The sequence below is a fragment of the Gracilinanus agilis genome, chromosome 3 (genome assembly GCF_016433145.1).
Source record: "Gracilinanus agilis isolate LMUSP501 chromosome 3, AgileGrace, whole genome shotgun sequence".
Taxonomy (NCBI): domain Eukaryota; kingdom Metazoa; phylum Chordata; class Mammalia; order Didelphimorphia; family Didelphidae; genus Gracilinanus; species Gracilinanus agilis.
The window spans coordinates 275,734,838-275,756,929 of NC_058132.1; the positions used below are offsets into that span (position 1 = coordinate 275,734,838).

Below are 22,092 nucleotides of genomic sequence, written 5' to 3' on the forward strand. Positions count from 1 at the left end.
ATTATCCCATTAGTCAACACTTCCAAGATGAATCAGCTTCTCCATCCTTTTCTATTTCAGAAGAAATAAAAATCTAGGAGAAAGAGGCAGATTGGAACAACAGAAAGAGAAGAAATAAGTTATGCATTTCTTCTGAACATTTTGGGAAAGGTCCTCCACCTGACTCTTTCAGAAAGGCTTCATAAAAAGAAGAGTAAAACCAAATGGTCTTGGTCTGATGCTGCCAGAGTTTGGTAGCAGCAAATCAGTGTTACCAAAAGGTATAGGCTAAGCAGGCATGGCGAAGCACTTTTCAAGGGTTTAGGAGATTGAAATGCAATGTTATATGCATGGCTTATCTGGAAGAAGGTTGCTTTGTGGTCTTTGGGCAGGAAATTTTGAAACCACACAAGCTCCATAAAGGATCTTCAGAGATAGAAGCTAATACAGTGAAATTTTATTCTATGGAAAAAAGCCCACCCAAACAGGTGCAGATGGCCAGGTAGAAGTGCCCCACCAGAGCCAAGAGAGGCCGGTCTGTTTGTCAGAATAACCTCCAACCTCATGAAGCTGATTTTATTCTACACAGTAGCTTAAGCTCAGTTTGAACACCCAGATGTGTGTGCCCCTGTGAAAGGAGTGCTGATTGGTAGAGTAGATTCCATTTCCTAGAAGAAAAACTTAGTCCTATGATTCAAAATTAAGGATTTATATTTCAAAGGTTAAGGGTGAGCTACATAAATTATTTCTGATAAAGACAATGGCATAGACTCTGCTTTTTTTTTCGTTGTTTACTGTAAGGCTATTACTAAGGCAGCTAAAATTGCTGAGAAGGGCTGCTATTGGCATCCCTGATCCACAGAGCTAACTCTAAAGCACTCAAATAAACTTATGTGATGCCTAAGGGCTTACAATAGGCAATTACTGTGAGGAAAGAAGCATTCTCCCTTTTACAAATGAGATCCCCATTATCCTTAACAAACCTAGCAGGAAGCACTTCATTCTCTGAAAGCACCTAGACAGGGCTTTGGGGGAAGTAACCACTCAAAAATATTTGCTACATGAATGAACAAAAGCGTATTCACCTCTGAACCCCAATTTCATCCCCTTCCACTGGCTTTGGCCATAGCAATGGGGGATTTTGAACAATATCTGGGAGGGAGACTTATGGGAGTTTGCGGACAACCTAGAAAACAACTTCAGCCCTGGGAGAACAGTATTGCTTGGGAATGGAAAAAATAATGGCTAATGACAGATTCTAACAGGAAGCATTTTCAGTCCAAGTCATGTATTACCAAGGTTCCTTTGAATATGACATCTGTCCTTTGGGAGAAGGGACTGTATATGTCAGAAAAAAAAAGCAATGGAATGCTCCTTTGGATTAATTTCACCATCTTACCTGCTAATCCTGAGTTGAAAACCACTGTGGGGGAAGCTGTGCCAGGCAGTGGGGGTGCCGATGGAGGAGGTGGGGGTGGTAGAGGAGCTGGTGGAGTGTCAGTGGCTGGTCCTGGCAGTGGAGGTGGTGGAGGTGGTGGGGGTGGCGGAGGAGGGGGTGGTGGTACTGGTGACGTTACTGGGCCATTTTGCACTAGCAGGGGAAAAAAAAAAAAGAAGTGATTTGAATGCAAAGGTGGCAGAGGGATGAGGAGCTTCAATCTTCATTATCTTGTTAATACTCTTCAGAATCTTGTCTCAGCATGACTGAAAGCAAACATCTAAGGCAGGATTTCTTAATTTTCTTTCTGTACCAAGGACCCCTCTGGCATTCTAGTGAAGCCATCTAAGTAGAATATTTTTAAATAATTGAAAGAAATGTATAGTTTTTAGTTAAAGGTTAGAGAAAACAAAGATATAATTTTTTCCCTAATCAAGTTCACAGGTCCCCTGAAATCCATGGCCTCCAGGGTAAGACAGTTGATCTAAGGAAGACAGCAAATTTCCAATCACTGCATTAAAACTTCTGAACTCAAAGAGTTCAGAAACAAGAAAAGATAAATTATATACACTTTTTAAATCCTTCAAATGTAAGACCCATATGTGGTAAGACTATAAAGCAATGAGATGGCCTATTTCTCTTTACCACACCCTGCCACTTCCAGGACCATCTGAGCCCAACTTTTACACTTCCTTGTGACGTGTGAATGACTCACTTCTGAAGCGCCAGGATGATGGAGTGTAATTGGTTTACACTCCAGGGCCTAGAAAGCAGGAAAGATTTCAGGGTGGACCCAGTAGTACTGATTTGTCTATTGTCCAAGGACAAGCCAGTGCAAATTCAGGGAGGCACATCCCCTGGTAATAACCCAGTGAGCTGTCCTGACCAAAGTAACTCATTACCATCATCTGTCTACTGGGAGATGTGGAGGGAATTATGGTCTACATGGGCTGAAAAGCTTTCCCACAGCAATGATGCTTTTGAAATTTTGAACAAGCATACCAGAACTTTCCTATCCAAATGAGAACTCATGAGTCCTTCCAGGGCTACACACTGCAATGGTCCAGTCACTGTTCACCCACCCACCTTCTCATTCCCTCCCCATCCTCAACCAAAAAAACAAAAACAAAAACAAAACCCACCAAAAAAAATCATTCCTGAAGCTTCTTTTGGAAGTTGCTTCCAGAATTAGTTTACAACTCTCCTACTTCCATACATTCTCTTACTACTTTGGAATAATAGATAGCATTTACACAGTTTTTTTTAAAATACCCTTACCTTTCTGTCTTAGAATCAATACAGCATCAGTTCCAAGACAGAAGGCAAGGCCTAGGCAATTGGGATTAAGTGAGTTGCCTAAAGTCACACAGCTAAGGAAGTGTCTGAGGCCAAATTTAAACCCAGGACTTCCTATCTCCAGATCTAGTGCTTTATCCATTGAGCCACTTATTTGCCCCACATAGCTTTTCAAGTGTTATCTCTGTTGAACCTCACAACAACCCTGGAAGGTAGAAATTGTAAGCATCTTGGGCTGGATTTGAACTTGGGTTTATCCTGACTCTACATCCAGTGCTTTCATCCATTGGACTACTCAGCTGCTTCATTTTTTTACATAAAATTGTATAGCAACCTTGGGTATTTATGTTATTTACCAGACTTGGCTCTGATATATTCTTTGGCTATTAAAAAAAAATCAAATGAATTTAAAGACAGATCTGTTACCAATGAAGAGGATATTCAAAATAACAGAAACATATTTCTATGCACACATATTTACATGGTATTTTTGAGTTTAGAAAGTTTCATTTTAAAAAAGGAGAAAATTGATGTTCTGAGAATTTAACCATCTTGCCCAAGGTCATACTAACACTAAGTGGTGATACCAGGCTTCACATCTAGGTCTCTCTTACTCCCAAACCAGAGCTCTTTTGACTAGCTACACCACACAGCCCATTCTGAAAAGAACTGTAAAAGAGGAATTTGAAAGGTGACTCCTGGGCTTTTAATCACTTCCTCTATTCTCCCTCCCTTATATTAGTCCCCTTCCCACCACCACTCCTGTTATTCCCTTCCTACTTTCCTACAGGGTCCTTTAATTACCAAAAGGTGACTCCTGTGAATGGGAACAATGGTTAGATAGTTTTTGTTGTTCCATTGCAGTTTCAGTCATATCTGATTGTGACTCCATTTGGGGTTCTCTTGGCAAAGACACTAGAGTAGTTTGCCATTTCCTTCTATACTTCATTTTACAAAATGCAAGGATAAATGACTTGCCCAGAGACACAGAATTAGAGTCTGAGGCCAGATTTGAACTCAGGGATAGGAATCTTCCTAGCTCAGCCCAGCATTCTATCCACTTCGCCACCTACCTGTCCCAGTTAGATGATTTTGATCTGCTAAGTTATTTCATTTTTTAATCAGTCATATTATTTTACCTTTAATGGTCTTACCTTATATGAACTGCATAGCACTCAGGACAATGTGGACATTCAAAAAAATACTGCACGAGATTTTTTTTCAAGCATTCTTGATGTGAGAACGCAATAGTAAAATACAGACTGAATTTAAAAAATGGGGCTTACCTCTTCAGTTGTTTGCCCTTTGGAGGCTTGCCAAAGATCATACTACAAACTGTCAGACTATCCCAGCTGGGAAGAAATTTACACACTGGCAATGACCTTCCCACTCCTGCTTCCAAGTTCAGTTCTCCAGGCTTCTTACCTGTTTCAGAGGCTGCTGTAGATGGAGGTAGCGGTGGGGGAGGTGGCGGCGATGGTACTGAGGATGGGGTTCCTGGGACCTGACCCACATAGGCATTTGGATTGGCTGTTGCCTCTGTCCCTGCCGGCAATGTCCCAGAGGCCACAACTGGCAGAATGGAAATGTCCCCATCCCCTTTCTTCTGGATTTTAATGGTCCCTTGTTTCTCCAGTTCATGAATCTTTTTTTCCAGGGTAGATTGCCTTTGAATGGCTTCTTCTTTTTCTTTGACCATTTTTCTCAATGTGTGGACTTGAGTGTTTGCATCTTTGTAGATTTCCTGCAAAAGAACTCAGTCAAGAACCTATGACAGGAGAATGGGGATTGCTAGCAGCACTGCACTGGAAAATGCTTGGAGGTAGCCCCTGGGAAGGAACATTTCTAAAATCTGAAGGTGAAGATAGAGATGTCAGTATAAATTATGTAGAGCTCTATAAGAAAAAGAAAAGTACTTATTACTGCTATATAGTACACACCATCTCTTAATTAAGTGTTAATTTGTATATATTAGCACTTTATACTACAATAGTCAACTGCCAATTAGCCATGAGTTGGAAAAGACAAGGGGCACAGATCATCCAAAAATAATGAAAAATTTTAGGTCGACTTTGGAACAAATCATATGCTTTTCTTTTTTCAATAGCTAATTGCCTTTCCTAATTGTGGCTTGCATAAGTTAATTATAAAATTAGCTTCCTTTCCCAGGCATGTACCAGGTGAAAAAGGAAGGAGACGGCCCAAGAAGCATGCTGGAGGGAGGCCAAGTTGGATTCAGAATATACCCAGGGCTAATGCACAAAAACGGATCATCTGTTCATGAATAATCAAAGGTTGACTGCACTTGCTTTGCTGCAGAGATCCTTATAATTTCTCCTTGGCCGAGATAAGGGGCTTACTGCTGCTCATCCTCATTTTCTAGAGGGTTATGTGGATAATAAAGTCATCCAAAGACTGTATCACCAAGTGATCATTTCTAGAGCCCAGGTTTGAAGCAGAAAAGAAAGCTACTACCGCTTTAAGCAAATACAAACCTCTTCCCCCAACCTTGGTCCCCTCTAAGGGGGGCCTGGATGGGCTCTGGGAGAAAGTTCATCCCATGCACAGATTGTACTTGCAGGGACTTGTGTGTGTGATCTCTTAGCCTAGACCTCCAGCAGACAGTCAAACATTCTTCACACCCTGTCTACTATTAACAATGTGCGGATCTCAATGTGAATTAAGTCCATATGTTACAACTTGGTTTCTATGGTGAGCCAGAAAATAAATTCAATGGAGTTAACTGAAGGACGTATAAAGCTATCTAGCAAAGTACCTAGACAAGATAAGTATCACATAAAACGTGTGTCATTTCATTAACAGCAATGTGTATGAAGGCAAGCCATTGGACTAGAAGTCTTTGATGACCTTTGTCTTTTTATGCTAAGCATAGCCCCAGGCACATGGCTGGCACTTCTGAACAACTTAAATCATCATGGAGAACAAAAGCAATGCCAAATAAAATATCTGAGCTTGTTGATAATAAAATGGATTTATTTTGAATTTTTTGGTAGATGCCATTGAGTCCTTTCTATGTTATGATTTCATTGTTTCCATGGAAGCCAAGAAATCTGGTTTCAAATGGAATTAAAGAAAAGCAATGCAAAGAAACCTAAATCCTAATAAAAAACAAGTGGCATGAACTAGACTCATATTGTGTTTATATTTCCAACCAAAAGCAATACTCCCCACAACTGACTCATGCCATTGCCAGATGTGAAAGTATGGCTAGACCCAACTCTGTGATAAGAAATACTAAACTCCTAGTACCAGGTTTCACATAGTTCTACTTGTCCACTCATCTATATATCATCTCATCAACACATTATATCAATTTATTCTCCTGATAATAATTTATTCCACATCCAAGCAGAGGAAAGCTTGAAATCACTATCTGGGATTTTGCATCTGGGCAAATTGTCACTGCCACACTTACTCGGACGACATCCAGCTCCTTGTTCCTCTGCATAAGCTGTTTTTCCAGTTCCACAATTTTGGCCATAGCTTCATTCTCAGTGTCTTGAAGCTTTTCAGACAACTATAAAAGTTTGAAAAGAAGCTATGTCATTAAACAACATGGTCAAGACACACACAGTTACCTACTTCTAAGGTCTAGAAAACCCTTCTGCCTATATTATTCTGATCAGGAGAATGGTTCTCAAAAAGTATGATCAGTACACCATGAGGACGTCCCAAGCCATCACTGGAATATTATAGATTATTAAGATTTATAGGGTGACCAAGTTTATTTTTCCTATGGACAAGAATAAATTATGATAATTACAAACTGAAACTAGTGGGTAGCTAAGTGGCTTAGTGGATAGAAGACCAGGCCTGGAGAAGGGAAGTCCTGGGTTCAAATCTGGATTTAGACACTTCCTAGCTGTGTGATCCTAGGGAAGTAATTTTAATCACAAATGCCTACCCCTTACTGCTCTTTTGCCTTGGAATTACTACTTATTGTTGGTTCTAAGACAGAAGGAAAGGACTACTTAAAAAAAAAGAGAGAAATTTGTGTATCTCATCAACATTTTCTATATATTCTGGTGAAGAGCTCTGGGGTTTTCTGTCCCTATCAAAGTGGGTCAAGAGCTAAAAACAATTGACAACTGTTAATCTGGGAAACTTTTGTTCAGCCATGATATGCACTTAGCATAACAATTATTGTAGCTTGGGGTTTAGGCAAAGACTAGAGTCACACTTCCAGTAAAGGGATAACTTGATGGATCTAACCATAGATGTGGGTTCACCAATTCAGTTGAATAGACATTCCTTAATATCATTATGTGCTAGGTTCTGTGACAGGTACTGGGGGCACAGTGAGCTTTTAATCTTCTTATGGGGAACAAAATATACCCAGATGATCGAATACAAAACATGCATCAAGTAATTCTGGTGTAGGAGGATGCTAACAATTAAAAAGGACATATGAGATGGCATTTGAACTATGGTTTGAATGGAAGATGGGATTCCAAGAAGTCGAGGTGCATAGGGAATGCATTCCAGGGATGGGAACTAAGCAAAGATAAGGAGGCAGGACATGGAATGCTTTGGCAATACACAGACAATCAGGAAGGGCATTTTGTATAAAACATAGAGGGCTGTGGGTTACCCTAAACATATAGAGTAAGCGGATGCTGGTGGCAGTTTTATAGGATGGGAGATTACATCTATCAAGGAATTGCTTTAAACTGCAGCAATGATAGCATCTTTCAATTTCCTAGGTCTCTCTGATAATGAAAAGTATGCCACCCCTCTTTTTAGACTTCATGCTCTGATTTACAGCCAGAAAATTAAGTATGGAAAATAACAATGGGAAAGACAGAAACAAAAAAATATGTGTTTTAGAGATACAGAGACACAGAAAGCCAGAGACAGAGAGGGAAATGGGGAAAGGAGGGAGAGAAGGGAGAGAGAGAAAATGACAATTTTGTGTTGTTATTTGGAAGGAAATACTGGGACTGAATTCACAGCCTGAGGAGAATGTGCAGATTTAGTGACTGTATCATTTAGATAGATGAAGAGGTGTTACTGACTCAACTACTTGGTTTAAATATAAGCAATGTAGATACTCATTTTCAGCTGGCTTTGACATGCTGTTAAGGGTGCAGAGGCCAAATGCATGTAGTATACTTTTCTTTTCTTTTTTTTTTTTTAAACCCTTAACTTCTGTGTATTGGCTTATAGGTGGAAGAGTGGTAAGGGTGGGCAATGGGGGTCAAGTGACTTGCCCAGGGTCATACAGCTGGGAAGTGTCTGAGGCCAGATTTGAACCTAGGACCTCCCGTCTCTAGGCCTGGCTCTCAATCCACTGAGCTACCCAGCTGCCCCCTCCACCTAATCTTTTAAAGGGGAAAAATGTCTCAGGAGCAAGAAAATAGAAATTTAATTTACATAATATTGAAAGCTACTTTGTTTCTGGTCAATAGCTCATATTTATTCATGAGTAACTTCTAAGACTTTTAGTGAGATTCTAATTTTTCCCTAAACTTTGGAGGTATGGAGTGACCTGCTCTCCTCCCTCATCTAAAAGGATATTTCTCATTTTGAAGTAACCCAAAACACACACCACCATAGAATAATAGATTTAGAGACAGAGAGGGCCTTAGAGGCCATCAATTCCAACCCCATCATTTTAATGAGGAAACTTAATGTAAATAGAAGTTGGACCCAGGGTCAGACAGTAAGTGTCTATAGATGAAATCTTCCTGACTTCAAGGCCAGTCTCTGAAATATTAAACACTTACATAATGCCTTATACTTCATAAAATGCTTCTTTCACAATGACTTTGTGAAATATTCATATTACAAGTACTGATTATGCTAATGGAAGATGGGAGAGCTGGGATTAGACTGTGATTTCATTGGTAGAGCAAATTCATGCAGATAGGCAAATTCACAGGAAATTTAAGAATTTTCAAGTTTCCTAGGGATACTAAGAGATTACACTGTCCAGGGTTATGCAGTTAATGTTTGAGATAGATCTTGAATTTAGCTTTTCCCAATTCAAAGGCTAGCCCTTTGTTGACTATGCCACCTTTTGTTTCTTGTTCTCATTTTACACACAAGGAAACTGAGACTCAGAGAAGCTGTGAATGCAAGGACTAAATTCAAACTCAGGTCTTTTGACATGGAGCCCAGGGCTCCTAACTTTTATATTACACTGCTTCTCAAAAATACGCTTCACCTCACTTTTCAGAGCTCCTACTCTGACTCCCCAATCTGTGTACATTGGAATAAAAAGCCACCTAGACTTTCTCAAATTGTTTCTGTTTTAGTGCACATGCTCATGCAAGGAGGCACAATCAAATCCATTTGTTCAATAAATGGGGCTCTGCCCTGCTACAAGGAATTTGTAATTTCTACACAAATGAAAATTTCTGGTGCATAAGACAACACGTTGTGGATCAGGTTACCAAATGATTCCAGCTGGAGTTTCAAATTAACTGAAACAAAGAACTTGGAGGCTAGTTATATTCTCATCAAATTAACTTTAGTTACTTGCAACATTGCCTTAAGCGAAAACTCCCTGCCTCTGAAGGGAGAGAAAGCTTTTTTATCTCATCACCCCCACAGGCTGCACTCTTAGACTTCATCATCATGCCCTCTAGAATCTCTTCATCCTACAAGATATATTAGCTCTAAATCTCACATCACCCAGTGTTCCCTACCCCTGGTGTGCCCCCCCTTCTCTCTAACTGGAGAGAAAGGAGAGTGCAGTGGGGAGCTTCTCCCACATTTAAGGAGGGGACCATTGTAAGGGAGCGGTCATCTTATTAATTCTCCCTAGACTACCCTAGTGGATTCTGTCATACCCCCTTGCCAGGTGCCTTTTCCCTTTCCTTTATCTTTCCCTCTCATTCACTCTTTTAGCTTCTTTTTATATGTTATCTTCCCTCAGTAAACTGTGAGTTCTTTTAGGGCAGGAAATGTCTTTTGCCTTTTTTTGCACACACACCCCCTCACCCCCATCCAGCCAGCATTTATGCTAGTGCTTGGTACATAATAGATACTTAATAAATGTTTACTGATTGACTGTTTATACAATCATGAATGGAAACAGGCCAATTTTATTCAAAGAAATGGTTAAAGAGACTCATTGATTTCTTTAAAAATTTACACCATTAAACCAAATCCATTTAGATCTTAAACTGGTTAAAGTAAAACTACTGGATCTTAAGCATTTGGCAGAAATGTTAAGATATGTGATATGGTACAGAAATATCATGATATGCATAACATCAGACATCAGAGATTCAGAACCAAAAAGGGCCACAGGGATCTTTACGAGAAGGCCTTTATTTTAGAGAAAAGGCATCTCAGGTCCAGATAAATTAAATGACAGGTGGTATGTAGCAGAGATATGATTTAAACCCAAGTCCCTAGACTCCAAATCCAGAATCCTATTCTTTGTTTCCCATGGAATTTTCTTCCTAGGCCCTTATGTATAAATTCACGGTAATATTATTTCTAATATGTAGGATGGAATAGTTCATACATATATAAATAGTTCATGCAATAAATTTTTTAGTCTTCTGGATTCTCTCTATCATCTACCTTGCTTACAGCTACTATCAAAGAATTAAAACCAAAGATCCAGAGCTGGAAATCACCTCAGGCGTGATCTAGTCTAACCTCTACATTTTGAGGAAAATGAGGCCCATGAGAAAATTAAGTGACTTTACTCATAATCACAAAGTACACATCTGAGGTGGAATTTGAACCCAGATCCTCTGCCACTAGAGCCAAAGCTCTTCTTGCTTCCTAAACAACAGTGCTTCCCTAGTCATCAATCTTCAGAGTAAGTCAGTTTAGGATCCTGGTGGCAAACCTATGACATGCACAGCCATTTTCGATGATATGCGGCCATATACAAAGAAGTATGTTATCTAAACTATAAATATCACAAAATTATGGTTTTTTTCTCAAAGTGACACACCACGTGAGTTATGCTCGTTTTTTTGGCGAATTTTGACACACCAAGCTCAAAAGGTTGCTCATCACTGGTTTAGGATAAGAAAACCTGTCTACTTTGAATGGAATACACAAGAATGTTTTTCAGTGTTCCCCCTCAGATGGTTCTAGGCTCTAACTACCCTTTTACTCTTCCCCAACTCCGTATGTTTATTTCTTGGAATATCCAACTTGTTCCTAGTTTTCTGCCCAATAGGACAAGAATGAACCCTGTTGTTGTTTTTTGGGGAGTTAGTGGGGGGGTGTATTTACATGAGAAATGTTTTCTTCCAGTTCTTCAACCCTCTCTAAGGCTGCGTTCTTGGTTTCTGCATCTTCCAGCAAAGCTCCCACATCAAATACGTTGTCCAGGTAAGCCTGAATCTGCACCTGAAGTTTGTCACTTTCTGTATGTTTCAGCTTCTGAAATTCAAAGCATAAAATCAATTGGTGCAGGCTGAGAAAGAGGAAGTAAACAGTGGCCGTCCATTCCATACATTTCACATGTTTTATGGTGGTTTTTTTTTTATATGCCTAACCCTCCCTCAACCCCTCCACAAGAGTTCCACAAGGTAATCTCCAAGGTCATGTGGAACTCAGGTTCTTTCCCACTGGGATCTAGGGCCTAATGAATCAGTGCCCTCCTGCTCATTCTAGAATTTTTTATATACATAAAATGGAGTTGGGGGGGGGGGAAGGCACCACAAAGGATAACCTGAAATCTAAGGAGATTATTGGACTAGGCAGGTTTATAGCTCAGTAAAAGGTAGGAAGTTGGATGGCTTGACTCTGTGGTAGATGGAGATCTTTCCTAGCACTCACTGATCACTTCCATTTCCTTCATTACCCCCCCCCCCCCTTGAATCACCATAGGCCACCCACCACTATGGTCCCTCAAATTATGGTTCCTATGAAATTGCTGCCCAATTCACCAGAACCAAAGGATGATTCTAAGATTACAATAAGAACAAAAAGAAAGAAATTGGCCTTCCTCTCCTATATCCAATGTAAACTATTCCTTGATAACAGTAGACTTGGAGGCAGAAAGATCCAAATTAAAGTCATGTCTATACAGTAGCCAACAATGTGACTCTGGGCAAGTCATTTAACCTTTCTCCTTGTCGTTTTTTTTTCATTGGTAAAATGAGAATAACAGTATCCCCTAAATCATACAGTTGTTTTTAAGATCAAATGAAAGAATACATGTAAAACACTTTGCAAACTTTTAAAAGTATTTTATAATGCTATTATTGTTATTTCCAAGATGGAATTACTGAAACTAGACAGAGGATTTATTCAAATACATCTAGTGATATTGTCATCTTAAGACTTCTTTCTTCTTCCTTATCAGAAAGAAGACCAAAAGTATAAAGTGAACAGAAATTCAGAATTCCAAAATAATCCTAAGTTTTAAAAAGAAATTCTACTTTATGAGAATTTGAATCAAGAGGATCATTTCCAAAGCCATCTAAGATTTTAGACACCAGTGATGTGGCAGTGTAGATACAGCCATGGACTTTGAGTCAGGGAGAAAAAAACAAACAAAAAAAAACTTTAAATTTCTTTAAACACAAAACAGAGTGCAAACTAGATCAAAGAAAACTGATTTCTGAAATGAGAACAGGAAACAGAAAGAATGTTTAGCATTATCTGACCTGGAAGAGAAAAGTTCTGTTACATCAAGTAACAAGTGTCAAGATGAAAAGAGAAAGCAAGTGGTAGCTGTCTCAAAACTGAATTCCAAATTAGCAGGAAGACATACATCCAATCTTCATAACAACTGTCTCTCTTCTAGTTTTAAGGCACTAACGCTTCCTACAAAGGTACCTGGTGGACCTTCTAATACCTGCTAAGAAAAACAATATGTTTACATAGCACTTTATGGCTGGTGATGTACTTCGTATGTGTGTGTGTGTATATATATATATATATATTACCTTGTTTGAAGCTTACAATAATCCCCGTGTGGTTAGTCCTAGTCCCCTCCTATCTTTCCAGTCTTCTAACATCTTATGCTGCAACATATACTCTTTGAAAAGAGCTTTCAAAGCCTCCTGGAGGCTCTCCCATGAGCAAGGTACATGTCTATCTCTCAGCTCCTGGAATTTTGTCTGATTTATTAAGAGAGAAGAGTGTTCTAGACATAAGAGACAGACAGACCTAAATTTCCAACTAAAATTGCACCTTCTACAGGAAACCCTCCAAACTCCTATTAAGTTCCTTTCCTCTGTTAATTATTTACTATTTGTTCTGTTTATAGCTCACTCTGTATATATTTGTTTGTATGTTGTTTCCTCCATTACATTTTAAATTTCTTGAGGGAAGAGAATGTCTTCTGTGTCTTTTTATATCTTCAGGGCTTAGAGCAGTGTCTGGTAAATAGTAGGTGCTTAATAAATGCTTACTGATTGATTGATTGATCAATCCCATTTTACAGACTAGGAAAAACAGAGGCACAGAACAGATAAGTAACTTGCTTATTGTCACACTGCTTTCCCAGATCAGAATTTGGGTCTTCTTGATTATAAATTGAGCATTCAATCCACCATACTGGGCTGTCTCATAAACAAGAAAAAACATCCAACAGACATACAAAGGAAAAGTTGCCATGCTACTTTGTGAGAAGATTTAGAGGAGGGGTCGGCAACGTATGGCTCTCGAGCCTTATCTGGCTCTTTTGAGGGCCAGATATGGCTCTTTCTGCAGGAGCCATAAAGTCAATTTTTTTTCAGGCGCTGTTACAGGAGCGCGCACTGTGAGCACTGTACGGTTCTCAAGAAATTACATTTTAAAAAATGTGGCGTTTATGGCTCTCACGGCCAAAAAAGGTTGCCGACCCCTGATTTAGACAATCCTAGACTGAGTACATCATTCTACCTAAAGGCATCAAAATCCTCAGCTATAGAATGAGATAGGAGCTCAGATTCTAGAAAAATTCATGCTTCTGGCCCACAAAGACCTTCATTTTGTTTTTAAGGACAAGAGACATTAAATTGAGGGAATGGCTATTGCAAACATTTCTTTTGTTCTTTGAGTGTGACTAGGTTTTAGTCTTGCAATCTGAGATAGAAAATTTGCTAAATTAGCTTCTGGAGATTTTCAAAATTCAATTTCATGTGTGAAAAAATATACTCAATGGCAAGGACCAAGATTGTTGACCTCTTTGGATTGGGTTGCTTGTAAACTCCCACTGGCCTATCTTGCATCCCTCTGTCCCTTTGTATAGGGATTAATCAGATTAATAAGTGTGTGTCTAACAACCAAGATTTAGGCAGTTGCAGACAGACAAGAAATCAAAAAGAAAAACTCAGGTGGGAAGCAGTGCTCTAGACTATCCATCAATAAGAAGTCAATACAGCTATTGGTGGAAACAAGCTGACAGCACAATACAGTATATTTTATAAGCAGATGCTGCAAAGTTATAACCAATAGATATCCCTAGGGCACTTTACTATCTCAGCCCATTTGGGAAGTTTTAACCAAACATTCTAAATCAGATTATGGTGGAATCTCAAGTCTAGACCAAGGCATGGGAACTCCAGAAACAAGGCGGGTACTTTGAAAGAGAGCATGAAGTAAGAGATATGGTGTTGATCTCTTTGTGCCCTCCTACTCAAAGAATTAAAAACTTCCAAAGCAATAACAGCCATCTAAAATAAAATGTGTCAGTTCCTGGGTAGGTTTCCCAAGTCCTTCCCGGCGTTATCTTCATGGCACAGTGATTTACTCTTCACTTGCAGTAGTCATGGTCTTTGACTTTTACTGCCCAGCAGGTATTCTGGTATAGCTCATAGCCTGCACAGTCCAGCAGCCTAGGCTAAGAGTGAGAACAGAGGCTGGACTGGGCTCTCAGAAGCAGCTGGAGCAGCTTGGCGCATGTGTGGGATTAGCTGACTCTGCTACTAAGAGAGAGGCTGCTGCTGGCAGGAGACAGGCTGAGGTCTCAGAAGTTCTGAAAAGAATACAGCTTTATTGGCAGAGAAGCTCACAGAAGCAGAAGATAGTGCAATATCCTGATTTGAGCCCATTAGCCAACATGGCAGTAGTTTGCTAGACCATATTGAGGTCCTGATTGGCTGATTAAGAACTGAAGTCATCAATTTTTTTTTCATGATGGAAACACACTAATTAGAGCTGGTCACATAAATCAAATACCATAGGACAGACGGCCTGTGGTCTGAGTGATACTCACATCCAAGTATTCATCCAGGCCTAATTTGGTGAACTCATACTGAAGATGAACTCTGAAATTCATGTCTTCAACTGAATGGACTACGATGTTAATGAACTGCATAGATGCCACCTGGAAGGAAATGTGTTAGAGATTAGAAGCAGTCCAGCATCAGCCTCATTGTATGCCTTCCTCCTCCCAATCCTGTGGGGAAGCTTCTCCAGGAAAACAGTTTCCCATCTGATAATTTTGCAATCCTAATTCCATTTCCTTCTCGTCCTTGCCAACGTGTTATACTGAGACCTTTAAACTATCTTCCTCTGATTGACCTCTAACTACAACTCTATACAAGTAATGATTTTATCTTCAAATTTCCCATCCCTATAGATACCTTCGAACCCTAAAATTCTTTCAGGATTAACTAGAACTCCACTGTAGAAAATACTGGAACATAGTGTATTCAATTCCATTTTTCTTTTGTAATAATCAAAACATAATTAAAGATAACTCAACAACTCTTTTTTCAAGGTTTTCATGTTGTTCTTTTCTACCAAGAATGTTCAAGCCTTTGAGGAGAACTTCATTAATTTTTCCTCTAACAATGATTCCCACTTTATGTATTTTATTATTGTTTTCATTGGTATATATTCTTCCTGTAGGGCTGCTTATTCCTTTAAGACACATAAATAGCCTCTCTGGCCACAGAGGTACTTATTAGTTGTATAGAATACTACATAGTAACCACAGGCCCCAGGAGAGTCTAGTCCCCCCACCTGCAAAATGAAGGGATTGGACCACATAACCTCTAAGATTCCTTCCAGCTCAGATAGTCTGTATTTCTAGGCTATTTATAAAGATCCCAGAACTTTTTTTTGTTCCATGTTTCCAGGCTGAATATAGACAAACCAGCAGAAATCTTCCTCTCCTTACATGAATTAGAGCTAAAAGGTAACCAGGAGATGATTTAATCCAAATCCTTTATTTTATAAATGAGAAAACTGATGATCAGAGAGGAGGATCAATTTGACCAAGGTCTTAAAGGTAGCAAACAGCAAAGTTAGGATTTGAACCCAGGTTCTCTGACTTCAAATCCCACGCCCTTTCTAACATATCATGCTGTTCTATATAATGTTTGCGTTATACCTTGTAGGAAGAACTTTCTAGTGCTAAGAGTTTATTTAACCAATCTCATCACCAAGGGAGTCATACAGTGTCTTTTTCTGGAAATCCTAAAGAAAAGGGTCAATAGGTTTGGGGTTTATTTGCTTGTTCCATGAATTTACTCCTTCCCTCTTTCTATAAGCAGGTCTAAATGGCCTGTGAAGGACACTTCCTTCCAGCTGACCCATGAGGGCAAGAGGAAAAAAAGAATCCAGCCACATTTGTGGGCACTCTTGACTTTCCTTCACTGCAGGACTGGGGCTGTTTTCTCTTCTAAAGTGATTTGTTACATACTATTTTAAATAACATGTAGCTCTGTTATTACCAGATGGTGGTAGCAGGATTGCAAATGTTCACCTATTTGTTGTAACCCATGCACAGCAGAGCTGCCATATTTTCAATAAGCTCAAGGACCAAAAGTAGAAACCTCACTAAAGAGTAGAATGAAAAACATAAATTCATTTGTGAGTGAAGGTGCGAGCATGCCCTTAGAGATACGTACTTCATAGTTTTATGTTAGCAGTTTTAATTCAGACAATGCCCCCATATATACACAATGAAGAGGGGCGAATACTTTTTTTTTTTTGGCAAGTGAAATAGATAACTGAAATGTGGATGTCTCAACATCCCTAATATAATTAGCAATTTCAGGCCAATTAGGAAGACTCAAAGGAGCTTTTAATTTGGACTATGATAACAAACTAAAGGAGGGGAATCCAGAATGTGAACTCTATACCTCTTTAGAAAAAATTACCAATGTTAAAAATTCACTTTAAAATAGAAGAGCATCTCAGTAATTTCCACAGATCAACAAAGAAGCTCAATGTATATTGATTCATAGTATGATGTTTTAGAAAGTTTTGGTTTCTTTTATTTTAAGGGCAAAACCCCACACCATTGGATTATACCCCTTTTCCAAGCTTCTGCTTTCTTCTCTGATTTAGAGAAGTGATAACAGTGCCAGAAAAAACACACACACACACACACACACACACACAAAATTGGGGAAGTATGAATGACAAAAAAAAACTATATTATTCTGGTGGTTACACATCTGTGATGCATCTTTCCCATATTTTGCTGTTAACAGTCCAAAGCACAAGAAATTTCACTAAGGTGAATCAGTCCTTTGTCTGATGTCCCATTTCAGGGATGAACGAAGTGCCAACTTTCCACATGAGTGACCCCAGAAGGGTCAGCTGCAGGCTAGGGCTGTCTTGGGGAGTCAAGCCCAGACAATGTCATGTCTGGTCCAGAAGAGACCCCCAGAGGAAATTGAGCTAAGCTAGAGAGAATCTGGCAATCTGGGTCTACTTCTAGTTGGAGGCCCTTTACTTCAGAAAATCATATTAAGCTACATTTTCTATCTAGTGGTTAATTTATGAAGATCAAGCTATTAATTAATGTGCCATCCTGTTCTTTTACTGCCTACTGGAGACTTGGCTAGTATTCCATTATCTGTTCTTTCATGTGTAGTGGCTAGCTAGAGAAGCCTGGCAAATGACTGATACCTGAAAGAAACTGTTCTACCTATCTGGAAAAAGAGGGTGGGGGGAAAAGGGAAGCAAAACAAAGCTATTTAAATTCTTACAATACCCTCCAAAAAAACTCTAGGCATGGGAAGATTAATAGGTGCTTAAGCTCAAGTTACAAAAATGTATCCCCTAGAGCACCTCCATTTGAAATGTTTATCAACATATCCACTTCATCTGCCAGGAAATCATTCACCCTATCTTGTGGCACCTCAGGATTTCAACAGTTTATACTGTGTGCTGTCAACTTGGCTGGTACCAATCAAAGAATTCAGATGTTGTTAGACATTGCCAGCTTTAGCTCTAAGTGCCATACCATGACAAATGTAGGATCGTGCATGCCTTTGTAGGCAAGAAGAACCGGGAAAAAAATTCTCTTTTTGCTAACTGTGAACCTTTCCCTAATATGCCATGAAGTTGGTGCTATAGTCTTTTACGTGATAACATGTAATATATATGCATTAGAGCAAAACATCCCCATGAACCAAACTGATAAATTAAAATAGACATTGGAGGTCTAACAATAACAAGCTGCACTCTTGTTTCATTACATTTACTATGAATAATACATTATCAACATGTTTTCCCCAAATGCAGAAATTTTGTGTAACAATACATTCAATTTGCTGCTAAAATAACTTACCATAAAATCGATGTTATTATCTTCATTTCTGAAATGTTCCATCAGCTTCTCAAAACGCTGTTTTTCCCCACAAACCTGAAAAATACACATATGTTTTCATCAAATGTGTAAAATCCCTTTCTGCAGAGTTCCAAAATCATATTCAGAAACAATCAGAATTAACAGGCCTTTCCACAAAGTAAGTATTTTTTCTCCTTTCTCACAGGGCATAATTCTCCTGTAGGTTACTCTAACTCCCAAATCTGAAAGGAGGGGGGCAGCTTAAAAGGATCACAAAGAAGTAGTAGGATTTCACTGCTTATTGTCCTTTTTTCCCCTCTGTTTTTGTTTCACTGGCTGCTTGTATGAACCACCTAATTCTGAAATATGTGCCTAGATCGTAAAATATTGTTACGTGGTAGAAAAACGAAGGGCAGAACTGTTTGTGAGGTTGTTTCTAAAATTCTTGCCTCTCAAAATGAGCAGATTGTTCAGGATAACTTTGAGATGGATTCTCCTGGGTGAAGTCAGCCAGGCATACTTGAAATTATATTAACCCTTTCAGTCCATAGAGGCACTGCAGTCCCAAGAGAGTAATCAACTAAGTATTATTGCTAAGCAGTAGGAGTTTGAAAGGTGTACACGGAGCTCAATATGAACGTGACTTTTTTTTTTAAATTCCAACAGTTTGTTTAACATGATAAAGGCCCTTCAGGGCAGATGTAGCCACAGATGACATTCCCCTCATTCTGAGGGAAAAAAAGATCCAAGCCCCAGAAATTAGAGTGAGAGCTAAAGGAGGAAGAGGGAGCAGCTCAGATCTTCCCAGGGAAGGTATCTCCTGCTCTGAGATCATTCCAAATAGTCACCTAGGATAAGAGACAGAGAGATGTGTAGACACATCATTACCTTCTTCATCACAGCCTTTTCACAGCAGCTATGGGTCTGGTTCTAACTCGCAGGATTGATTCTAATCAACAAATATTTATTAAACACTATATATCAGACTACATACCAGGGATATAAAGAAAGGAAAAACAGTTCCTGCCCTTTAGGAGCTTGCAGTCTAATGAGTGCAACATCACATAAATCACATATATAAGATACATGGAGAATAGAGGGAAAGTGATTTCAGAAAGAGGTTCCAGCATTTGAGAGGACCAGGGAAAGCCTCCTACAGTAGGCAGGGCTTAATGTGGAAGGAAATTAAGGATTCTAAGAGGTGGAGGTAAGAGTGAAAGCATTTCACGTCTGGCAGACCCATCTGAGTCAGTGCAAAAGTACAATTTAGGAAATAAGACATTGAGTTCAAAGAACAGATAAGTGAGAGCAGTCTGGCCAGATCTTAGAACATGTGGAGGGAAGTGAAGGGTGAGACCGCTCTTTTGGCACATGAGTAACAAGATGAGAGAGTAAATGGTTTGCACTGTAACCCAATCCAGTAATCAGAGTCTCTTTAAAATTTCAAATGAAATGTAAGGATTCTTTTTTGTTGTTCTCTTCTTCATCTCTCCTTCTTCTACCTATATCCCACTTCTAAAGGCTGAATGATACTCAAATACATTGAAGAGTTAATCCAAATGATTTTAATTCTATAAAATGAAGGGTACCTCCATGCTCTCCCCTAGCTTTACCATCAGTTTTTGTTAAATGGATGCCCCAAACCTAGAAAATTGTTACATGATAGAAAAACAAGTGATTCTGGTTAGAGTGGCCTATTTCTAATTAAGTTTCTGCAATTCTTAAACGAGCTCTAATTTTATTTGTATGAGGATACCCCTTCCACTGATGTAGATTTTGACCCTTCCATATTTTAGGAGATAGATATTATAGCCAAAACATTTATTATCTATGTGTGTCCTCTTTGCAAGATATTTCCTTTTTAATCTCCTCCAAATTTTCACTTACATAAAATTTGGGATCTTTGGGTTTGACGCTCCTGGATTATTGTCTAGATCAGTGATTCTCAAAGTGGGAGCTACCACCCCCTGGTGGGTGCTGCAGCGATCCAGGAGAGCAGTGATGGCCACAGGTGCATTTATCTTTCCTATTAATTGCTATTACAATTTTAAAAAATTGATTTCCAGAGGGCTAAGTAATATTTTTTCTGGAAAGGGGCGGTAGGCCAAAAAAGTTTGGGAACCACTGGAGTAGATGATCTATTTCTTTAAGGTAGAGACTCTGCCTTACTTATCCCTCTTTCTACCTTAATGACTGGCATAGCACATTGAACTTAGCAGACGTTTAATATACATTTGTTGATGGAAAGAATGGTCCTTTGATGTAAAATGTGGGGCCTAGATTTGAAACCTGTTCCACTTGGCAAGGTCTACCACAACTAATGGACCTTAAAGAACCTAAGATCATTATAGAAAGTCTTTAGCAAAGAAACCTTAGGGATACTGTTTTATTATTTTATTTTTATCTTTATTTTTTAAACCCTTACCTTCCATTTTAGAATTGATACTAAGTGTCAGTTCCAAGGCAGAAAAGCAGTAAGGACCAGGCAAATAGGTTTAAGGGACTTGTCCAGGGTCACACATTTAGGAAGTGTCTGAGGTCAGATTTGAAGCCAGGTCCTCCTGTCTCCAGGTCTGGTTCTCTATCCACTGAGCTATCTACTTGCCCCTGATAATGTGTTTTAAAAAGCTATCCCTGAAGAATTCTCCACTGAATATTAATTCTTAAATAAAATGATACTTTATTGCTATTTATTTAAACTATGTCAACTTAAAGGAAGAGAAGTTAAGGAGCTCAGAGAATTACCTTAAAATGTTATGAAGGATTTATTATATTGGAAGAGAAGGAACTGCTATTCTCCATCCTTTCTAAGGATGCAGCAATGCTTAAATTTCAATAAAGATAAAATTGGCATGAAGACCACTTAACAAGGACTGAGTTACCAGAGCGGGTCATAGGACCAAAGGATCACAGGTCAAGAAGGGACCTGGAAGACCAGTTAGTCCAATTCCATCAACAGAACAAATACTCTATTTATATTTAAGATCAGATAAGTCCATGCATCTAAATTAGTTTAAGAATGGTCTAATATTGATTATTTAATTCCTGAGGGAGGGAGTTCTAGCTTTAAAATTTTCCCACCTTTATCTTTTCCCCAAACAGCTATACTTGCTTTACACAATGCTACTACCGTTCACTAAATATTCACTATTTATATAACACATAACTTAGTGAAGTTAAAGCAAACTCCAGTTTTATAGCTAAAAAATCAGAGGCCCCATTTAGGAGAGAACTGGAGTGGGGACTGAGATAATAGAACCCTACTGTAAAAGGTTAAAGCAGATCTTTCATGTTTTCTGCATAGAATCCAACTACTTTTTTCCTGTCTATGAGGATATAAGCCAAGTACTCAGGTACCACCTATAGTTTATAGTTGTAAGGGGGTGCCAGCTACACTCAAATATTCATTTATAATCAATTCTTTCTCATTTCCATCTATGAATCTCACCATCACTTCCACTAGCACTAGAAATTTAGGGAATCAATCTATGGCAAAATCCAGAAAACTGTAGCATTATTATAGGTATATGTTAAATGACTCAAACAACCAATCAACAAAAATGTATTTACTGCTGACTATGTGCCAGAGACAGTGCCAGGAATTGGGGATAAAATTTTACAAATGAAACAGGATCAACCCTCAGGGAATTTACCCTCAGTCTCTGAAAAAGTATAATACCTAGAGTTCTATGAGCTGAATTTGAATTCCAGTTCCTTCCTTTATTATCTTTGGAAGTTCAGGGAAGTTACTTTGCCTCTCTCCTCAGTTTAATATATATCATAAAATGAGAAACTGGACCAACTGATACATAAAGTACCTTCTGGCTCTAATGTCTATATTTCCATATTCTTATCTCCTTTATCTGTCTTAAGCCACATCTTGTACCACAAATATCTTAGGGTCCATGAGCAGGTAAAT

The 22,092-nt window shown here is 38.9% G+C and overlaps 1 protein-coding gene across 1 annotated transcript in view; it reads right to left on the bottom strand.

The window, feature by feature from the left end:
• FMNL2 (formin like 2) overlaps window positions 1-22,092 on the bottom strand; it is a 421,529-nt gene that overhangs the window by 32,994 nt on the left and 366,443 nt on the right. The window contains exons 10-15 of the mRNA XM_044669873.1: window positions 18,174-18,248; window positions 14,859-14,969; window positions 10,940-11,089; window positions 6,150-6,251; window positions 4,139-4,457; window positions 1,379-1,570 (exon numbers count right to left, since the gene is read on the bottom strand). Coding sequence (XP_044525808.1) covers window positions 1,379-1,570; window positions 4,139-4,457; window positions 6,150-6,251; window positions 10,940-11,089; window positions 14,859-14,969; window positions 18,174-18,248 — 949 coding nt within the window. The remainder of the gene's footprint in view (window positions 1-1,378; window positions 1,571-4,138; window positions 4,458-6,149; window positions 6,252-10,939; window positions 11,090-14,858; window positions 14,970-18,173; window positions 18,249-22,092) is intronic.